Here is a 13739-nt window from a genome sequence, read left to right as displayed (position 1 = left end):
TACACAATACCCAATCCAGTACAGCCGATCCCCTAGTGGGCTCAACAACAAGCTGTTCTAATAAGCCATCTCGCAGACACTCTACAAATTCTCTCTCTTGAGATCTAGTGCCAACCTGATTTTCCCAATCCACTCGCATGTTAAAATTCCCCACAATTATCATAACACTGCCCTTCTGACAAGCCTTTTCTATTTCCAGTTGTAATTTGTAGTCCACGTCCCTGCAGCTGTTTGGAGGCCTATAAATAACTGCCATCAGGGTCCTTTTACCCCTGCTATTTCTTGGCTCAACCCATAAAGATTCTGCACCTTCCGATCCTATATCACCTCTCTCTAATGATTTAATATCACTTCTTACCAATAAAGCCACGCCTCCCCCTCTGCCTACCTTCCTATCCTTCTGATACACCATGTATCCTTGGACATTCAGCTCCCAGAGACATGCGTCCTTTAGCCAGGTCTCAGTGATGGCTACAATATCATACCTGCCAATCTGTAGCTGTACGACAAGATCATCCACCTTATTCCTTATACTGCGTGCATTTAAGTACAGCACCTTAAGACCAGTATTTGATACTTTTCGCTTTGATTTCACTACAACTTTATTGCACTGCAACTCATCCCAATGGCTACAAATTTGTCCCATCACCTGCCTGTCTATCCTGACATCTTTACTGCTCACTATCTTAGATTTATTTCTGTTTTCCCCTTCCTCTGCTCTGTCATTCCGGTTCCCATCCCCCTGCCAAATTAGTTTAAACCCTCCCTAACAGCTCTATTAAACTTTCCCGCCAGTATATTGGTCCCCTTCGAGTTCAGGTGTAACCTGTCCTTTTTGAACAGGTCATACTTCCCCCAGAAGAGATTCCAATTATCCAAGAATCTGAAGCCCTGCCCCCACACTAGTCTCTCAGCCAGGCATTCATCTGCCTGATCCGACTATTCTTGCCCTCGCTAGCACGAGGCACAGGTAGCAATCCCGAGATTACTACCCTGGAGGTCCTGCTTCTCAGCTTCCTTCTTAACTCCTGGAAATCTCTCTTCAGGACCTCCTCCTTTGTCCTATCTATGTCATTGGTACCAAGATGTACCAAGACAACTGGCTGCTCACCCTCCCCCTTTAGAATATTCAGGACCCGATCCGAGACCTCCCGTACCCTGGCACCTGGGAGACAACACACCATGCGGGTATCTCTATCAGGCTCACAGAACCTCCTGTCCATTCCCCTGACTATGGAATCCCCTACGACTACCGCATTTCTCTTCTCCCTCCTTCTGTCCTGCACAACAGCGCCAGGCTCAGTGCCAGAGACGCAGTCACCGTGGGTGTCCCCTGTCAGGTCATCCCCCTCAACAGCATCCAGAACAAGATATTTGTTGCTGAGGGGGACAGCCACAGGTGTGCTGTCCACTATCCGGGCATTTCCCTTCCCTCTCTTGACAGTGACCCAGTTTTCTGACTCCTGTAGCCTAGGGATGACTACCTCCCTGTAGCTCCTGTCTATCACCTCTTCACTTTCCTGATAAGCAGTAGGTCATCAAGCTGCATCTCCAGATCCCTAACACGGTCTCTGAGGAGCTGTAACTCGGTGCACCTGGCGTAGATGTGGCCATCAGGGAGGCTGGAGGTCTCCCAGGATTCCCACATCTGACACCCTGAACGAAGCACTAACCCTGCAGGCATGCTATCTAATTCTACAGGAATGAAACAGGAAAAATAAGTCTACTCATCCACTTACCTTGCCAAACAGACGATCTTTTTAAACCGTTAGCTCGTACCATTAGCTGTGAGAGCCTGCTGTTCCTGTCTGTCCGGGCCAATTCATGAAAGGGGGTGGGGGGGAGAAAAAAAAAGAGTTGGCGCTTCGCTCTCGACTCTTCCCGTTTACCGCCGAAGCCCGTTGAAGCCAAAGCCCTACACTCTCTCCCACTCACTCCACTGCCCACTCCGACAGCTATCCGCTGAATAGGGTGGTCTCCTTTTTAAAATCTCCGCACGGTCCTGTTGACGTCATGTGCCTGCGCAGTCTCGCCTTTCTTGCACTCGAAGAAGTTTTTTAAAAAATTGCCTTCCTTCAGAATTCAGCTCCCACGACGCTCTGTAGCCCTGATCCAAAAGAGAGCCGTTGGTAGCAACCTGCTTTTTCAAACTCTCCGCGCGGTCCTGTTGACGTCACGCGCCTGCGCAGTCTCGCCCTTCTTGCACTCGAAGAAGTTTTTAAAAAAACTGCCTTCCTTCAGAATTCAGCTCCCATGACGCTCTGTAGTCCCGATCCAAAAAAAACTGGAAACAATGCCTATAGATGTGGTGGAGGCAGGTTCCACTGATCTTCAAGGGGATAAGCACATAGGTTGCAAGCCTGCAGAGGCAAGGCTGATGGTGGAAGTAGAGGGTTACTCTGGTGGACAACTAGTATGAACCCAATGGGCAAAGCAGCCTCCCCCTGCTCCGTTAACTGATGTATGATTTGCCAGATAAGTGCAGCTTCAACACTCTCAATCTGAATGTTTACTTCCCCACAAGTATCAGCTCAACGTGGCTGCAGAATGTGTTGTCTGCAAAGTGCACTATACCATTCTGACTTAGAAATTCCTTCATCAATTATCTAAATCCTGGAATTCATTACCCAAACACAGTGAGAGAACATTCCCCACAGAGATTCACAGTGACCACAGTAAAGCATAAAGGGATATACAAGGGGTGCTGCATTTACCGACATCCCAAGTGTGGATGTTTCTGAAAAATATAGATGTTACTATTTGTATTTTATTTAAATTTAAGGTCCACTTGCACTGCATGCCCACATTCTTATCTCGGGCTCCTTTTCGTATTGTGAATACTAAGTTATAATTTTTCTGAATTCTATAATAAATTCAAGATTGTTTATTGTCATTCTTCAGTACACGAGTGCAGAGGACAATAAAATAATTGCTACTCTGGATTTAATGCAGCATAAAAACCCAAGAAGCATAAAGCATACGATTTAAAACAAAACAAAAAAAAACGCAATAAATATAAATATAAAAACAATCCTGTAAAACACAATGTACAAGTAACTGTTATATACACAGACTGACTGTATGTACAGAACGTGATGATAGGTGATGTGTATGTAAGGTACTGGAGATTGATGGGGTGGGTTAATGGGTGGAGGTGTTGATCAGCCTGACAGCTTGGGGGAAGTACTGTAACTGTTTTTGAATCTAGTGGTCCTGGCACGGATGCTGCGTAGTCTCTTCCCTGATTAGAATGGGATCGATGGTCCATAAGCAGGGTGGGTCGGTTCCTTCATGATAATGCTGGCCTTTTACCGGCACCTTCCTGTAAGTCAACGAGCTGTGCTGATTTGCCTGATTCTCTCCCACTTCCAAGAATTAATAGCATCCTGTGAATTGAGTGAGTCTCCAGCCTGACCTGTCATTGCATTCCTTTGAGACTGGGGTAGGGGTGCTGATACATGGGGTAATAGTCTCGTAGAGAGTAGCAATGGGTGCTTTGGCCCACCCTGTGTATGCCGACTGTTCTGCCCATCTCCAGTAATCCTACTTGCCCACATTAGGACAATATCATTTTATGTCTCGATATATAGGTTTTTTGGGTAGTGGGGTAGAGATACCCCTTTACCTCTTTCCCTCCACTAGCCCGCAGTTTACCCTTTGGACAGGGTGAAGCACCTGCTTAGCTCTCCCGATCAGGGTCACTGGAGGCAGGTGGTGGATAGTTGTATGAGCAGCTAATGCTTATCACAAGTCCTGATTATGCGACCACTGACGCCAGGCAGACAGTCTGTGAAGTGTATTGATAATGGCTGGAGTCACCTGTCTTGTAAAGACACTGCCCAGAAGAAGGCGATGGCAAACCACTTCTGTAGAAGAATTTGCTGAGAACAATCATTGTCAAAGACCATGATCGCCATGTCATACGACACAGCATGTGATGATGATTTTGATGTCTGTCTAAATATATCTTGAACATAATGACTATAATTGATTTCATCATCACCTCTGACAGTTAGTCACAGATTGCAACCACTTTCTGAATGTTTAAAAAATAACTCATTCCCCTGAAATATCATTTTAATGCCCTTCCTGTCATCTTATCGCTATGTCATCATGTTTTTGATCCCCCTCCAATGGGAAAAAGATTTTGACTATTTACCCTATCTATGCCTTTTTCCCCAAGGGGATTAACAGCGTCTTTGATTAGGGATCATCCTTCCAGGTGGTTTTCAGATTCTGTGAATATCTTTTCTTCTTCCAGAAACAACTGGGGACCGCTAGACAAAAAGGTGGACACACGGCGGTATCGGGCTGAGCCAAAGAGCATTTTTGATTATGAACCAGGAAAGTCTTCAGTACTAGCTCATGAGAAAACGGTAATGTATGAGCTTGGTTGATTCTTGCTCCAATTGCCAGCTTTTATACTTAATGTTTGTCTCTCTGTTCTTCAGTCTAAAAGGCTGTCTGTTTAACTCCTACTATATGCACATTTGCAGAAATGAAAAAAAAAACAGCTCTGGGAAGATAATCCTGATTTGTTTCAAATACTCACTTCCCAGCCCTGTAAAGAGCAACCACAACTCACTAAAAGCAATAAAAACCTAGAAATGCTGCATTTCTGAAATAAATACAGAAGATAATGGAAATATTTAGCAGGTCAAACAGTACCTGTGGAGGAAGAAGCAGAATTAACATTTTAGATTGATATCCTTCATCGAATGAAATGTTTCTTTCTCTCAGTACAGATTCTGCCTGATCTGCTATGCCTTTCCAGTTATCACAAATCACAGCTTTTTAATGTAACAATGCTGATTGTTGCACCATAACTAAGAAATCTCAATGTGTATTGGCTTAACAAGTTAGCAGTGAATGACTGGCATTCTCAAAGCAACTAATCAACTGATAAAATATTTCCTTTGGTAAAATAATTTTTATATTTTTCTCTGTTCAATATAATCCAAATGCTAAAGTCTGAAAACTAATTCAAAGCATGTCAATAAACTCATTTCGGTAATGCCTAAAGCAATATTCCCCTGTGTACAACCGTCTTCTCGTCTAGTTTTTTTTCCTCAAGCTCCTTTCCTTGTGCTTGGGTTTCTCAGCTGAGGTTTAGGTCCCTGATTTTCCGGCAATCGGCAATTGGCCATCTCACCGTCACTGAGCTGAAAGCATTGTTGATTATCACTGGAAAAAAATCCTTTTCATTAGCTTATGATGAAACAGTAATTCATAGACGTCAGAATGAGACATAGTGAGAGTGCTCTTTGCTGCACAGATTCTCTCCTCTAGTTTATGTAATTTTAACAGTTTAATCAATAGGTGAGATTACTTGGCAATTTTTGTGATGGCATTACCTTATGTACCTTACCTGATGTTCATTTACTTCAATGCTCGAAGCTCAATATTAATGGCCAAAAATTTAGGAAGATCTGGTGTCTTCTTATGCTCCCACTGAACAGGATGTCCTGTTCTGAGCAGCAACATACAATGCCTTGCTGATTACTGCGGTGGATTGGGGCGCCATGAAAGCCTAGTGGTTCGCACAACGCTTTACAGTCCCAGTGACCTGGTTCAATTCCCGCCGCTGCCTGTAAGGAGTTTGTTCGTTCTCCCCGTGACCGAGTGGGTTTCCTCTGGGTGCTCCTGCTTCCTCCCACAGTCCAAAGGTGTGCCGGTTGGTAGGTTAACTGGCCATTGTAAGTTGCCCTGTGATTAGTGGATTCCTGGGTGGCTCAGCTCAGAGGGCTGGAAGGGCCTATTCCATGCTGTATCTCAATAAATAAATAAACAAACCACTTTCGTTCTTGCCCTCTCAATACTTAATCAGATTTATACTTAAAACAAACTATATTTTTAAAACTGCTAGTGTTTAAAGACAGTCAAATGGAAATTTACAGCTAAAAAGCCAAAGCATTGTAGTAATTCCAGATGAACTACACTTCACCACATTTGGTAATACTATTTATAACTAAGCAAACAGAATTCCTTATTTTGAAAACACATCACGTGTCCATCTTTAGTTCATTGGAGCTAAGAGCAAATTTCTGCCAAAGTTTTTCAGTTTATCAACTTGGTTCTGCCTTGTCTGAGAGCAGTCTCATGTGGGTTCAGCCTGTATGTAAAGCCATATTCCAGTGTGGCTTTACAGTTATTAGTTGGACTTTTATGAGTGAGGTGTGCAGTGGTCTGGGACTTGGAAAGTCAGAGGGTAGAGCTACCTCTGTAAACTTTGCATTCTCTTTTCTTGCCAGGTGCTTGGGGTTTTGGTGTGGGGAATGGGTGCTTGGCATTCTGGCCAAGCTCTCATTGGTTCATTCTGAGCACATGTTTTGCTTGTAACAGACTTATGGTGGAGGATAGTCTGCACCTCTGCATTCCCAAAGATCTAAACTAGGCAAAGTACAGTGGCTATGTATAACTTCTACACGATGACTGGGCGATGAGTCCCGCTCGTGCGGGTGAGCGTTGGTCCTTGTCAGGTGATGGCTCCCGCACGGTCAGGCGACAGGTCCCACGCACAAGGGTGACGGGTCCAACGCGTGTGGGTGATTGTGCCCCTCACCGTGTAAGGCACCACGGCAATAGTTTTGTGTCTCACTCTGGTGGGACACCAGAGCTTTACGGGAGCCACAGGTAAAGTCATTGGTTTGGAGTTTGGCCAATCCCTCTAGGCAGATGGCTGACTGCACGCCATCACATTGCATGTACTGCATGGATTCTTGTGACGTCACACATTAGGTAGTGCTCCTTGGTGGTGGACCTTACCTACAAATGCATGGTGCTAGAAAGTCACAGGAGCTGCTGGTGTATCTCACTGAGCTTTTTACATCAGAACTCTGAAGAAAGCGGTGGAAGAGACTCGACACAGCCACCCACAAAGGACAGCCCCTTGAGTGGCAAACGTGGTCGGGTGCAACACGAAAACCACCAGGAGGACTTGAGCAGAGATGTAAGTGTAATTGAAGCAAGCATGATCTTTGGGTACAAAGCCTTTCATCCAATGCTCTGAAGTATTTTCCAACGACCCATGTGAGCAGTTCTGTTATTTTGCTTGAAGTCACTGTTTGTGGTGATTGTATCACAGGAATACATGTTTGTTATTCCTTTATCTAACAATTGCAAATAAAAACTGGTTAATGTGATGGTCTTGTCGACTACACAGAAGTCAGTGGCTAAATGGTAGAGCCCTCTGACTTGTCGTTTGCCTTCCCAACCTTCTCCACCCTTTTTGTGGCTTGGTTCTAATAATCTAGGGACTGATATCAAGAGGAATTTTACGATGCTCTGCAGTTGCAGTGAATTGTGGTTGGAGGATTGTGCTGTAAACTCCAGTCTTGCATTCAGCTGCATGAAGCTTTATTTAAAAAACCTGGCTCAGTGCCTATGTTGTGTTGATGCCTGGCTCAGTAAATCATGCATTGCATCAAGAACACGTTGGATGCTTTGATGTGCGTTTAAGCTAGTGGAACATCCGGAGGTCCTCAGATCTTTGGAATGCATACTTGAAATGGAGGATTTTAATGGTGGGCAGAGAGAGAGGTTTTGAGATGGAGAGTCTGAAGTCATTCATGACTTTGACTGAATATTGGTCAATTGGTTTATTATTGTCACATGTACCTAAGGAACAGTGGAAAAACTTCATTTTGTGTGCCATCCATACAGATCATTTCATGATGTGAGTACAGTGAGATTGTACAAGGGAAAAGCAGGAACAAAGGGTAAGAGCTACAGAGAAAGTGCAGTGCAGGCACACATTAAGGTTCAAAGACCATTTCAAATAGATTGTGAAGTCAAGTGCCCATCTTATTGTACAAGGGGTCCATATAATAACTTTATAGCAGCAGGATGGAAGATGTGTTGAGCCTAGTGGTACATGCTTCCAGATTCCAAGAGGCAGAGTAATGAGATGAGAGATGTCACGCTGGCCTGATCCAGAACCTTCATTGATTTGAAGGTGTTGAGTTTGGAGGGGAGTGACAGGGATGATTGGATAGAAGAGTTGGAGAGCTTTCTTGCTTATAATTCTATCTTCTATCTTTTTCAACAAGCCTGAGGGTGTCGAGGTCCGTTCTCACGGAGCAGGGTGGGTTGACTGTAACTGATGGGGCTTTGAGTGAAGAGATTACGTTTTATGGAGGTTGGAGGAAGCAGAGATCTGCAAATGCTGGAAAGCTGAAATAAAACTGATACTACCAGAGATGCTGCTCTCCCAAGCAGCATCTTGGGACAGAGAAATTAAGTTTCTTGGGAGAGAGAAATTAAGTTGTTATTTTTGTAAATGTGTTTAATAAACCCTAACAGGACATAGAGCTAATTTCCTAGAATTTAGAATATTTGGGGGGAATTTAAAATGTAATAATTCCTAATTGAACTGTGTGCTAGATACCACCTTTGGGTAGTTCCAGTTTGTGTAACTGAACCAAGCTCTAGATCGAGGTAGTGTAAAACTCTCTCCACTTCACTCCAGCAACATGTCACCTCTGCCAAACTCCAGAAGGCTTCCCAGAACCAGTATGCTTATCTGATGTTTTGTTTGTGGGTCAAAAGTTGACTGAGCTTAGTTTAGTCACTTTCTTCTAATTGCGAAACGGATGCTTTAGTGTATTTGATTCCTAAGGCTGGTATCAGCATGGCAAAAATGAAGGAGAAATCCTCTTCTTGTTCAGAGAAATGTTGCAGACACTGCTTTATGTACAGTTAAGAAACTAGATCCAGATAGTGCCCAACTGCCTAATGTGGTCAGTCACAAATGGATCTCTGACTCGCAGAGAGCTCACTTGGTGTCTTGGCAAATTTCCTCTTAAGATTTCCCTGGAGGTTGGACCTGAAGTATTTTACAGTCAAGTTCTCTTGGTATGTCTTATATCCCGTAGTGCGCTCCAGCGATTTTGTATTTAACTCCTCTAATTCCGATGACTTAGACTTTCTGCGTCTATTTTCTTTCCAAGAGGTGGTGAGCCTTAATGATCCATTGATATGCATCATTATTAGTTGATTGCACTGTCATTCAGAAGGGGCTTGGTGCTTGGATGTTCTATCAGTCCAAAAGGCTGTCCCAGTCAAAGCCTGGACAAAAATCTGCTCCACCTACTGGAAAGGAAAACATAAATTGAAGCGGCTGTGGAGCAGTGTGGGCCCAGAGGACCTTCAGCTCTGAGATCAGCAGCCATACCATGTGATGGAACAGTTGTCGAGTAACAATACCTTGTAATGACTGAACAGAACAGTGAGCGATATGGCATACCTAAGTGTGTTAGTGACTGTGGATAGGATTGGATTGTAAGTGGAGGTCCTATTTGCAAAATATCTTACTATACCATTCCATTGTATTGAATGCAGGCTTCCCATCATCCAAAGTTAACTCTTCTGGATTAAATAAAAGTAAAGGTGAAACAAGGTGGTTATGGTTGTCTTGGTATTTTGCCTGCTAATGATGTGACCTCACAGAGTAGAGGATCACGTACAAACAGCAAAATGCAAGGCTTTTCCTTCAACTGTGCAGTCTCCCAGGGTTGAACAGTTGGGTGCAGGAGCCTGAATCAATTTTCATTCTCTTCTCCTTTAACTGGAAGGTTGGAGTGGAGATCCTACCTTCTCCCTTTTGTAGGTCGGACTGTTACTCCACCTCCCACTGAGTACTTAGCAACACACTATGTCATTCCCTCTATAAATCATTCTCTATGCTCATGGTCCCTCTGATCAAATTCTTTCAAGCCCTCTTGTTTTCCAGAGTGTCTGTTCTACATTATGTACTCTAATCTTTGTGTGCTAATCCTTGACCTACCAGTCTGTATTGCTGATATGTACGGCATCAACCCTGAACCTTGTGCCTGACTTCACTGAACACACTAATAGCGAGGCAAAAATTGGGTTTTGTGAATATTGAATATGTTGAATATAACCTAGTTCACTTTTTGAAAAAAAAAATCTTACTCTGTGAATTTGACGGACCCATTTATATAACAAATGTCAATTATAAAGAAATGAATAACAACCTATTCAGATCCCCTGTTGGCAAATGGGGATTAGTTAGAAAATTAAGATCCGTGATTCTGCCCTTCCAGCCATTCCATTTGGAAATGAGGAAGACTTCCAACTCAGGGCTCCAACATCCAATCTCCAAAGTTCAGCCCTGCTGCAGCATCAAGGCATTTCTCCCATGTCTCCGTCCATCACTGTAAAGTAATTTGGCATAACATTCATGCATTTAAAGCTAACCTTGGTCAAACAGCACCTCCAAAGAAGCCAGATACTATGCCTAGCATCTGGGTAGCTATGTTTTGCTGAGGAGTACTTTGCCCGGTGTATGTATGTGTGTTCAGACTCGAACGCTCAGGATCCGTGGGTTTTCCGTACACATCACATCTCCCGCTTCCTGTGGTTTACTGCATGCCGCTCTGCTCTGTATACTCAATCGTCTTCTCTCTCCTCCACTCCCATGCTGTTACCTCTTCAGAATCGGGATGTAAGTCCAGAAGAAATAGATTTAAAGAATGAACCTTGGTATAAATTCTTTTCGGAACTGGAATTCGGAAAACCGGTAAGTCAGTAGCTGAGCCGAAATTTTGGTTGGGTGTTGTTTGCATTGTAGCAATCCCTGGAGGAAACTGATGACTAATGACCAGTTACAAATAGTTAGAGTACTTGACCTGGAACCTTGGCAAAGTGTAGCAAAGATGCATTTTTCTCGCATCCAGTTCTGTGCTTATCTCAGATATTGTAACCAGCCGGCTTGCCCTCTTTGTTCTGACCCTTGTTACTACCCTTTGACCTCCCACTTCCTTCAACTCCTTCCCCTCCTCTCACCCTCCTCTAGTTCATTCGCTCTTCCCTTTCCCTCCTCCTTCCCCCCTCCTTCCCCCTCCTTTCTCTCCTCCTCAACTCCTTACCTGCTCTCCTCTCTTCAACCTCACTTCTGCCCTTTGCCTTCACTGTCCCCAAGTACATCCCCTTCCCCTTTTCCAACCCCTGCCCCACCTCACTCATGTTAAGCAACCTCCCATGTCTGAAAGGAGCAGCAGCCTGTTTGCCGAGGGCACAAACTAGAAAGCGCACAGAGAGTATCTTGTAAAATAGGTGAAGGCTTGGTGTCCCGGTGTCTCATGGGGCAAGGATATTGATGAGAGACTGTTGTGCCCACAGAGGAACTGTGTACTAACCTCCTGCTGAAGCTTTGATGTCATCCCAGCAGAGACCAAGTCTGGGGATGGATGTACAACTCGGTTCATGGTCTATGGAAACAGAGGGTCCGGGGAGGGATAAGTGGGTCTGTTTTAAATGGAAAGGTGAGGATTTCTTGCACTGGGCTTGTGTAGACTGGAGAGATGATGGCCATATCTTGGGATTGATGAAGGTTGTACAGTTAGTGTTGAATACTCAACCTGAAGAATTATGCAGTGGTCAGTTACCTGGGCCTGGGATGTTTGTGACGTCAGAGGCCAGTGGGTTGGTGGTAAAGATACATGACTTGGGTCTGCATGTATATACAGTGAGTCACTGTGCCCTGAGTTGCGTGGAATAAAACAGGGCTGTTGTCGAGGGAGCAGTGAGAGCCTATTCCTGGGCCTGAGCATGAGGTGGATTGGATGAGATGAACGGAACAGCCCTTGGGCTGTAAGGTGGGGAAGAGGTAAGGGTCCCATCTTGGATGCTGCTTCTGTGCGACTACACCCAATGCTGTTTGATGCCTTAAGGTAGTAACATAAGACATCTTGTATTTGAATAGTATTGAAGTCAATTGACTGAGCCATCAGTGTAAATAATGTTTTTTCTGCTGTCCTTTTTGCACTCTGGATATCAGCCTTTTATCAATGTGGTAGGTACTGGAGCCAATAGAAATCTGGTGAAAAATGTACCCCCCTTCGCCCCCCCCCCATCATTCCTGCCCCCATTCAAACTGTAGCATCTTACCGCCAAAAATAAGTCCCCTTTCCTTCAGGCAACCGGCTTCAGGAATTAGTTATTGATAAAGGAAATGGTTAGCTGAACTTTTGTCTCAGTTGTGTTAGTAAGAACACGCCCCCAATCCTTTCAGACAACTGAATGTTTCCTTCTGTCTGTTCTGAATCGAACCAATAACCAGGGGGTCAAAATCGCAATGTAGCTCCATGATAAATCATGGCGTTGGCCTGCTGATCGCTTTGGCCTGTTCCCTGAATGCAGTGCATGCTACCCAGGCTAAGTGCAAGTTTTAACATTAAAATATGTAAATTTAGTGGTTGAGGTTAGAGTGCATAATCAGTGGTTATGATGTCCCTCCCTCACTTGTCTTACCCCACTGGGCACTGAGCTCAAGGCAAATTTCTTCTCCATTAATGCTTCTACATGTGACAATTGAAGATTACACTTGAACTTTACGAGGTCCTCCAGCCAAGCAGACCTCTCAGGAATTCTGGCCCTTGCCCCATACACTCATGGCCCAATGGCTGGAGGGGGATCCATGGATAATGTTTCCCATTCTCTTCCCGTACTCTTACTTTTTTTGACATCAAGCATTTTGCTAGAGAACTGGTGATGGACCGCTCACTTGTCAGGCTGTTGATCCTGACTTTGGTCCTGTAAGCAGGTCCTGCGGTCCCTCGGGATTTTTGCCCCCTGGTTCCTTTGTTCCTTCTGATGACTTGTTCTGTTCATTTCCTCCTCTGCTCTTTATCAGCCTCCAAAAAAGATATGGGATTATACGCCGGGGGAGTGTTCTATCCTTTCTTTAGAGGACAGGAAGGTAACTTGTGCACCTGTTTCTCTGATCTACTGTGTGGCCATACCTTGTCCAAGAGCATTAACCCTTCAGATGCTGCAACCCATTAGCTTCTGAAAGAGGGAGATACAAGCCCCCAGCTGAGGTGAAGTCCCCTCTTTCAGAGGCCGATTTGCCAGGCTTCTCTGTTTGCATTTCAGACTCCGAGCATTTGTACTTTTGTTTTGTTCCTTTTTTAACATTTGCATTCAGCATTGATCCCCCGCTTTCAAGACCATTGCAGACTGCTGAGTTACTTATTGAATGCTATGGGTGTGTGACTGTCATGGTGCATGGTACGAATTTGTGTAAACAGTTCTTATAAAAGGCATCACTGGCATTTGAACATTTGCCCTCCTTCCCCATACACGGGAGAGAGCTGGTTCCTTGCTGCACCTTGCTTCTGGCCGAGCTCCCTCTGAACGTTTCACCTGAGGCTTGAAACAGCCTCCAAGCAGGAGAGCGAACTGAATGTGCTCTCCCCTTCCCAGTCCCACCAGGCACAGTTAAATTTGGGCCAGAAATGGTTTCTTAAAACTAGAATAGTATGACCCACAGCTGACACTTATGGCTGTTCAACCAAGGATTTATTGGGTGAAATTTGAGGAACTGTTTATGTCTGTGCTTGTGATTTAGGGCTGTGTTAGGGTGTCCTCATGATATGAGATGAGCAATGGAGACTATTCTATTCTGGTTCCAATATGGCACAAGGTACTCTCAGTAATGACTGCTGTAGGCACTGGGTAGCATTTCATATCCAAGTCAAACGATTAGTTAGGAGAATATATTTCATCAGAAAGCCTCAAAAAATCACTAGACAAAAGTGGTACTTTGAGTTTAATTTCCAGAAGATAGTGGGCAATGGTTCACCAACTACTGGGAGTCAGCAGGCCAAGAGACTGGGAAGTGAGAGCGTTTCAATTAACGTTGGACGGCTTCTAGAAGTGGATAGGACTTCCATTAATGAGGGGAGTTTAGTAAAAGTTGGTGGGGGGGGGAAGCG

The 13739-nt window shown here is 44.4% G+C and overlaps 1 protein-coding gene across 12 annotated transcripts in view; it reads left to right on the top strand.

Moving 5' to 3' along the window:
• The window catches only part of LOC134358497 (sorbin and SH3 domain-containing protein 1), a 214518-nt gene that overhangs the window by 142508 nt on the left and 58271 nt on the right, over window positions 1-13739 (top strand). For all 12 annotated transcript variants that reach the window (XM_063070773.1, XM_063070782.1, XM_063070777.1 and 9 more), the window contains 4 exons: window positions 4262-4376; window positions 6833-6949; window positions 10457-10540; window positions 12656-12721. In XM_063070773.1, the coding sequence (XP_062926843.1) occupies window positions 4262-4376; window positions 6833-6949; window positions 10457-10540; window positions 12656-12721 (382 nt within the window). The remainder of the gene's footprint in view (window positions 1-4261; window positions 4377-6832; window positions 6950-10456; window positions 10541-12655; window positions 12722-13739) is intronic.

Source organism: Mobula hypostoma, chromosome 18 (genome assembly GCF_963921235.1).
Source record: "Mobula hypostoma chromosome 18, sMobHyp1.1, whole genome shotgun sequence".
NCBI lineage: Eukaryota > Metazoa > Chordata > Chondrichthyes > Myliobatiformes > Myliobatidae > Mobula > Mobula hypostoma.
Note: the sequence above shows the minus strand (reverse complement) of the source record. Positions and strands in the feature narration are given on the sequence as shown.